Here is a 7,985-nt window from a genome sequence, read left to right as displayed (position 1 = left end):
GTTATTGAATACCTGTGTAATTGCATGCTTTGCGTTTGTTATTCTGTGAACCTCTCGTCTGTGTATTTCAAGTGATCTTGTGTATTCCTTTGTATCGACTCTTGCTGTGCATAAATTGTGTTTTGTTTGTTCCTTCTGACTTCGATCCTTACTCTGGTTTGAACCGGCGACAGCTGGGCACCAAACGGCCACCCCCTTCTGTCACTACAAGGTAGTTGAATTCCGGCTTAGCTTGCCACGCAGGTCGAGGGCATCTCCTTTGCGACCGGAACAACTACCCCCACTCACTCTAAGAGTGTCTGGGAGTGTGCGTACCGTTAAGGGCGCATCGTTAATAATACCCCATAATTATTAACGGGTGACAGCCTGACACCTTCCAAACTCAGCAACATGAAATTTGTATTTCACGACAAAACATTGTTGAATGGAAAGCAATGATCAGTATACTAACAGGAACGAGAAGTAAATGAAAGAGCACAAAGGCACCACACCACAGTCTATTGACGCGTTCAGAGTAAGAAATAATTAAGAACTAAAAAGAACAAGGGAAGAAAGAAATGCGCCACAATGTGAATAAAATATTCTGCTTAACGACACATAGGAATTGCATGCGTTGAAGTCAGAACGGGATTGGCCCAAACGAAAACAAGCACAATGTAATGACTTATCTAAGCGCTCACTTTAAAACGAATGCTTCCTTAACCAGTAGACAATCGATTTGGAGGAAAGTGATTAGCTACAATTTATATTTCTTCCAAAAACATGGCTGGGAACGTCGAAAAGTGCCTAGGTTGAAACAGCGGCTTGTATAGGTTCTGTAGCTCTTTCCAAAAAAGTGCTTGTTTTGAAAAACAAGTAAAGAAATGACGAATGGGCTATGTTGAATTTATTGTGTGAAACAAAAATTCGGGATCTGAAACTAAAAGCGCTGACTTTTTATTAATAAGACGTTCGATCTTGTCAGCAGGTAATAAAAGCATTCATTTGCCAGACTAGCCGCCTTTATATATATATATATATATATATATATATATATATATATATATATATATATATATATATATATATATATATATATCCTCCTCATAATGAAATTACTGACGCTTTCAACTTGTAATCGTATATATTAGGCGTAGATAATTTTCTTTGCCAGAGCCACACTAACAGGTACTATATATATATATATATATATATATGTATTGTGAGCCTTCCACGGATCTTCTTTCATTTGTACATACCATAATCTTCTTCTTTCTTTTGTACATACCATCGTCATCGTCCCGCGGCGCCGGCTCCAGCACGCGCCTAGGTTCTCCATCAGATTAAAACGCTGACACGGAGTACCTTGCCTTGCCGTCACGACTTTGGCGTCTCGACCTGGCGTTCTTTCACACTTGGTGGAGGTGAAATTTGATCCCCTTACTGCCTTGTGCCCTGCCTTTCGCGGGATCTACGTTCCGGTCGCCGTTTGGCAACAACCACCATCGTTATGTCAACCGAGAGCAGTCCCGACCCGGCCGGACCCTCTACCTCGGCTACACCGCCGCCTCCCACTGTGCCCACACGACAACGCGACCCGCCGCTATTCGCCGGTCGTCGCGACGAGGCCGTGGATGACTGGCTTGACACTTATGAACGCTGCAGTGCCTAGAATCGGTGGGATGACGCTTTAAAATTCCTCAACGTTTCCTTCTACCTGATTGAGGTCGCCAGGAATTGGTTTATCAACCGCGAGCCCCACACCACTAACTGGCCCACCTTCAAACAGCAGTTCCGCCAATACTTCGCCGACCCCGCAGTTCGGACGGAGATCGCGAGGAACAAGCTCGCTTCCCGTCGTCAAGGTCCCGATGAGTCGTATGCCTCTTAAATAGAGGCCATACTTGCACTTTGCCGGCGTATTAGCCCCACCATGTCTGAACCTGAACGCGTGCACCATGTCATGAAAGGAATCAATTCTGTGGCTTATAACACCTTACTTGCCCAGAATCCATCAAGTGTTGATTCCATTATCACGACCTGTCAACGACTCGAACAGCTGCTGTCCTCCCGATTGCAGCCCGACTTCTCTACTGGCCCCCCCTCTACTGACTTTGATCTACGAACCCTAATTCGAGCGATAATCCGCGAAGAGCTCCAAGCCTTGAGCCCTTTCTGCCGGCACGGGTGTGATCACTCTTCTAATGACGCCAGCCTCCGCACCATCATTAAAGAAGAATTGGCAACTATCACCCACCCTGTCGCACCTGACCCTCCTGCTGCACCTCGTACAGCGCCGACTTATGCTCACGTTGCTGCATCCCCACCTCCTTTTGTTCCCCCCCCCCCCCACACACAACAAGCACCACCCTACAACCACATCAACGCCGTGACGACGGCTCAGCCGACGCCGCCCTATTACGCACCTTGGCGCCCCTCTCGCCCAGTGTGCTACTACTGTGGAATCAGAGAACATATTTCCCGCTTCTGTCGTCGACGCATTCAGAACGAGCGGCGTGTTTACGACGCCTTCGAAAGTGACGTACCCGCATATTATCAGCGACGATCTATTCACAGCCCACCTCGTCGATCCTCTCCACCACCGGTATCCTCGTCTGAACCAAGTGGCGCCCATGTTTCCCGACGCCGGTCCCTTTCCCCATACCGACGCTCTGTTTCTCCACTTCGACCAGCAACAACTGTTCCTGTCCGTCATTCGGAAAACTAAGCGATGCAGTTTCCGGAGCTGAAACTGCACTCTGCGAACTTACCAAAAGTCCTTCTCATCTCCCGTACAATATGATTTCCGTTTTAGCTGAAGGATTACCGGTCGAAGCTTTGATTGACACAGTGGCTGCAATTTCTGTTATTCGCGCTGATTTATGCCACCGTTTGCGGAAAGTAACGACACCATATGACGGACCTGAACTTCGTGGAGCAAATGACGTCCCTCTACATCCTTCAGCAAAGTGTACAGTTCGAATTGTTATAGACGGCGTCCGCCACCATGTGCAGTTTGCTGTGCTTTCACCGTGTGCGCATCAGATGATTTTTGGTTGGGATTTTTTGTCGACCGCATCAGCGTTAATTTCTTGTGGCGACCGTGCCATTCATATGACAGACCGTGATTTTTCATCTGACATTTCTGAAGGACGTCATTCCCTCATTGCCACAGTTGATACTGTATTGCCTCCACAGTGCGAAAAGCTTGTCACCGTTGTTTCGGAACACATCACTGACGGGGATGTACTGCATTATCTCATCGTCACCTTGCACGTGGAATTGCCTTCCCATAAAGTCTTGATTCCGCAGCGGCTCAGCGATAGTAGCTGCCACGAACACATCCCATGAATCCGTCGTGCTAACTAAAGGATCTTCCCTGCCATGCATAGTGGATGCTCACCCTATGTCCATGATGGTGCTCACCGCCCCGCTACCTCAGCAACGTGATTCATCGCACGTCTCTCTTGTCATGCTGTCGAAGACAATCAGTCCGGACCTCACGCCGCACCAACGCAAAGAATTGCTGGAATTGCTTCAAGCCCATCAAGCCATTTTTGATGCCACTTCCCCACCACTGGGAGGGACTAGTGTTGCACACCACCGCATCATTAGTGAAGGTAACTCGATCGTACGCCGACGACCTTATCGGGTTTCTCTCTCGGAACGAAAAGTAATCGAACAAAATGTGAATGACATGCTCCGTCGCGATATTATTCGTCCATCAACAAGCCCATGGTCCTCCCGTGTAGTATTAGTTAAAAAGAAAGGACGGATCGGTACGATTTTGTGTTGATTATCGCGCACTCAACAAAACTACCCGTAAAGATGTCTACCCGATGCCGCGAATAGATGACGCCCTTGACTCTCTCCAAGGCGCCGAATATTTCTCGACCTTGGATCTCTACTCAGGTTATTGGCAAATACCTATGCATGAGGGCGACAAAGAAAAAACCGCTTTCGCAACTCCCGATGGACTTTACGAGTTTAACGTTATGCCCTTCGGCCTGTGTAACGCACCAGCGACATTTGAAAGAATGATTGATACGGTACTTCATGGCCTAAAATGGAGAACCTGTTTATGTTACTTGGACGACATTGTTATCTTTTCGGCAACTTTTAACGACCACCTCACGCGCCTGAATGAAGTCCTGACGTGTCTTTCTTCAGCGGGCCTTCAGCTCAACACCAAGAAGTGCCACTTTGCACAGAAGGAAATTAAAATATTAGGACATCTGATTAGCCATGACGGCATTCGTCCAGACCCTGATAAAATCAGCGCGGTCTTGAACTTTCCTCACTCGCAACGGACTGCAGATTAGCGCAGTTTCCTCGGCCTGGCGTCATAGTTCCGGATTTTCATAAGGCATTTCGCAACTATTGCGTCGCCACTTCATGAACTACTTAAAGGGCCCATGAAAAGCTTGAAGCCGTGCTTAAGAAAGGCGCACGAGCGGTCGGCGTGCCTTCACTAGTCAGCAAAGCGCAAAAAAATTTTAGGCTAACATCTTTAATAGCGGAGATATTCCATATTAAAAATGACGCTCCTCCTCTCCCGTCACTGTAGCCCTCAACTCATACACGCCGATGCGCCGGCCAAAAAAAAAAGAAAATGTCCGGGCCGACGCCCCGCCCATAATGCGTCACGAAGTGACGCCACCGACTCTCGGTTTGTTTACTTCCGGTAGTGCTCCGATTTCTTCCCCTTCGTAGCCTTGTATACATGGACTCGACAGTACCGGGTCGAGTAAGCGTCGAGTAAGTGAGCTCACCACTACTCGACCCGATTGGTGTCTACACGAACTCGCTTTCTAGCGAGTAAGTATCGCAGCGGCGCGTAGCGTCGATATTTGTAGTTATTGTGCAAGTTTCTTACTCGTATTTGATTCCGTTGCCTTTTACTATTGAGAGCTTCGATTATTCTTTTTTGTCGTTGATGAGGGCTAAAAAGCATTCAACTTCGCTGACGCTCCTCGCCGCTCCGGTTGCTTTTTAATCCCAGAGTTCGCCATAACTCGACTCGCTGACTCGACAGCGTCTACATGCTTTTAGACAAACGGGTCAAGCGTGTTAACCTACCCCCTGCAAGCGAGTTAACGCGACCCGCTCAGCGGCTATTTTACTCGACCCGACTGGGTATACATGAGCCCGACAACTGGTTTTTTACTCGACAGGCTTACTCGACCCGACTCTGTCGAGTCCATGTATACAGGGCTCGTGTTTGCGGCGGTTCGCGTGTCGGTCGCCATGGATCGCATGGAACCCGAGCTCGAAGCGAGGCTGCGTGAAGCCGCTGCCGAGCTGGACTTTGATCCATATGATTATACTCCGTTTCGTGATCCGCTAGACAGCGACGACAGCAGCACGCCATCGACTGGCCCTTCTGAACCACCCGCTTTCAACGGAGACGACGGCCTACCATGGTGCGTTCCGTGGCGCACGCGCCACTGCACATAAGTTATTACAACTTTCTTATTTCACGAAATGCCGTTTTGTGTTTGCTTCGCGGCCTTTTCACATTTTACTTATGCACAGGTGCCGCTGCGGCCACTGCGAAAGCATGCCCACACCTGAAGAAGATGTGTGCTGCCGCAGCATGCCGGAGGTGCTGGTGGTGTGCCAGCAGGACGGCGGCTGCATTACGATCCACCCAGCGTTCCAAAGCGTGTGCCCAAAGCCCGAAGTCCTTCGGGCTGTGCACATTGCACTAGAGGAGGAGGGAGCGAACATCGATGGAGACGGAGATGTAAACAAGTAGGTAGTGCGGAAGCGTCAGGTGACAGATTCCTATTATAATTTTTTTTGTGTGTGTGTATGATCCGTTTACTGTAAAGCGTGGTATTTTCAGGCAGCACCGCTTCATAGCCTACCGCTTGTTTACCATGTGGATTTGGGGCAGGCTGGGCGAAGTCAACAGGGTGGCCCTGCCAGCCTGCGTCGTTTGCCGGGTTCGGCGTGAATATTTCCGTCGGCGAGCTACGTGGGATTCAGGCGCCCTCCCCTTTAATCTCAGGTGATTGTCGCTTCACTGCATGCTGTATTCTAAGCTTTATCACGTGTGCCAGGCGCACTGCTTCGAGTGGTGCATGGAAGTGCGTTTATTTTTAAGGTGGAAAAATAGAGAATGTTATTTTATGAACGCCAAGTTATGCACTGTGTCAAGTGTCTGTTTTGTGGCACTGTTTAAGAACAGACATCTCATTCCTCTAAAGTGCTAGAACTTATAGATATCTAAGCAAGAAAGGTCTAGAACTGTTAGTTAGTGAAAAATAAAGCCTGGGAAGAAAATTCAAATCCTAGTAAAAAAAAAGATACACATCAAAAACAATCCAGAATGGAGGACAATGCTGAGCATCGCCAAGTCTGCTTGAGCACATGCTTCCAAGCATCTACCATAAACAATCATTTATTTGGAATGGAATTTTATAGAAAAAAAAAATTAAAATCGAAACACAGAATGCTTGTGCCGAGGCAGCACAAGCATTTTGTGTTTTGATTGATACCGAGTGTGTGAGTGCTCAATACTGACACAATGAAATCAGTGCTTGAAGGTTTGTTTATTGATACTCCTAGCCGTGAATACATGACAACAGATCGCAGAATACATCCATTCCAGCAGTGGAGTAATACAGGTGAAGCACAGATCAAACCACAACTCTTGTTACTGCATTTGCTGATCTGAATTATTAATTTGAATTTATTTACAGTCTAATACGTTTGCAGAGTGTTACATTTCTTATCTCCAAGCTGCAGTAATAGCTGGTCCCTTTCAGGTGTGTTTGCCAAAGTGTAGGGGCAGCACTGCATATTTTCAAAACATTGTGCAGGTTCAACCGTCTTTGAACCAAATTTCATGAGCGTTAGCCATTGGCCGCAGTCACAGTTGCTGCTGCCACTTCGATCTTGGCTCGCTTGCACTCTTGCTCAGCTTTTTGGCAATGGGCTAGTCTGGCTTCTCTTTGTTCAATGGTCTCGGCAGGCTGTCTGGCACGGTTCCAACCTCCGTCTATAGTGAGGTGGCGTATGTGCATGGTGTATTTCCGTAAGTTTAATGAAGGAGAAGGAGTAGATGAAACATTAAGACGATCATTGTAGCGCACGAAAATGTCTTCAATTAGAAATTGATGGAGGCTATGTTTACTGTACAGTGCGAGAGTGTGTTGTAGTTTTACTACGAGGTGTGATAGGTTGTGGCAATAGCATAGTGCTCTCATGTCTAAGCTATAAAGATGACATTGTTTGCTGCACAGCGTGAGAGTTCAAAGTCAACATTGCATTCACTTTGAGGTTTGTGCACGGGAGAAGTAGAGCGAATGCTCTAAAAGCCTTATTTTAGCTGTCTCGGCTATCACCAGCTGTCATGCCTGGACATAATCCCCTATTTCTTGATTATCAGCTGTATCTAACTGTGCATTACATCGCTCTCCTTGCACAGTGAGTATATGTACACAAATTCTGCCAGCTAAGGTAACCACAGCTTCTCATTTTGTGGCCTGTACCGCAGGAATCACTTAGTTGGGCTGGGAGACCTTGTCATTGCCTGTTCTAATATTTATCGCTCTGGCATTTTATAGAGCGAGGAGCTTCTTTCAAACTCATTCATTTGGCACTGTTGATAAGGATGTTTTTAACTTGTTCTCTTGCAATTTCTGGGACCTGAACTTTGTCGACAGCTTGGCTTGTTATCTTGCTTCCTTGAGATCTGTTAATGTTTCTAGTTTTTACTGTCGCTTTTCTATCCGCATATCTCCTCTTCTGTGGCTTCTTTTCATGGTCGCTTTTTCCAGTGTTGGTGTTTACATTTTATTCATCTGTGCAGGATAGTCAAAGGAAAACGAAAGGCAGTATAGAACAGAGCACCAGATAGAAGGAACAGAATTGAAGAATTTACAGCTTTGCAGAAAAAGACCACGATGAAATTTGCAAGGAGAGAAGAAGGGAGCACTTATCCAAGGGGAAGAGGTCACCTGCCTTGGGGCAGAGCATTCCGACCAGTTACGTGGGTG

The 7,985-nt window shown here is 47.1% G+C and overlaps 1 protein-coding gene across 1 annotated transcript; it reads left to right on the top strand.

Annotated features, from left to right (window-relative positions):
* The first annotated feature begins 5,537 nt into the window (after positions 1-5,537).
* Positions 5,538-7,445, top strand: LOC146175155 (P2X purinoceptor 7-like). Its single transcript, XM_084585536.1, has 3 exons — positions 5,538-5,733; positions 5,828-5,950; positions 7,415-7,445. The coding sequence occupies exons 1-3, from the start codon at positions 5,540-5,542 to the stop codon at positions 7,443-7,445; spliced, it is 348 nt and encodes a 115-aa protein (XP_084441662.1). The 5' UTR covers positions 5,538-5,539.
* The last annotated feature ends 540 nt before the right edge of the window (positions 7,446-7,985 follow it).

This window comes from Amblyomma maculatum, chromosome 11 (genome assembly GCF_055883805.1).
Source record: "Amblyomma maculatum isolate TAMU_Amacu chromosome 11, ASM5588380v1, whole genome shotgun sequence".
NCBI classification, from domain to species: Eukaryota; Metazoa; Arthropoda; class Arachnida; order Ixodida; family Ixodidae; genus Amblyomma; species Amblyomma maculatum.
The sequence above is the reverse complement of the archived record's forward strand: the minus strand, read 5'-3'. Positions and strand labels throughout refer to the sequence as shown.

What these genes read in the sequence shown, in the direction of transcription:
- LOC146175155 (XM_084585536.1), top strand. Translation starts at nt 5,540, where the DNA reads ATGCCCACACCTGAAGAAGATGTGTGCTGCCGCAGCATGCCGGAGGTG. An exon ending in GGAGACGGAGATGTAAACAA is followed by an intron (nt 5,734 to 5,827) that starts GTAGGTAGTGCG and finishes TGGTATTTTCAG; the next exon opens with GCAGCACCGCTTCATAGCCT. An exon ending in CGGCGTGAATATTTCCGTCG is followed by an intron (nt 5,951 to 7,414) that starts GCGAGCTACGTG and finishes CTCCTTGCACAG; the next exon opens with TGAGTATATGTACACAAATT.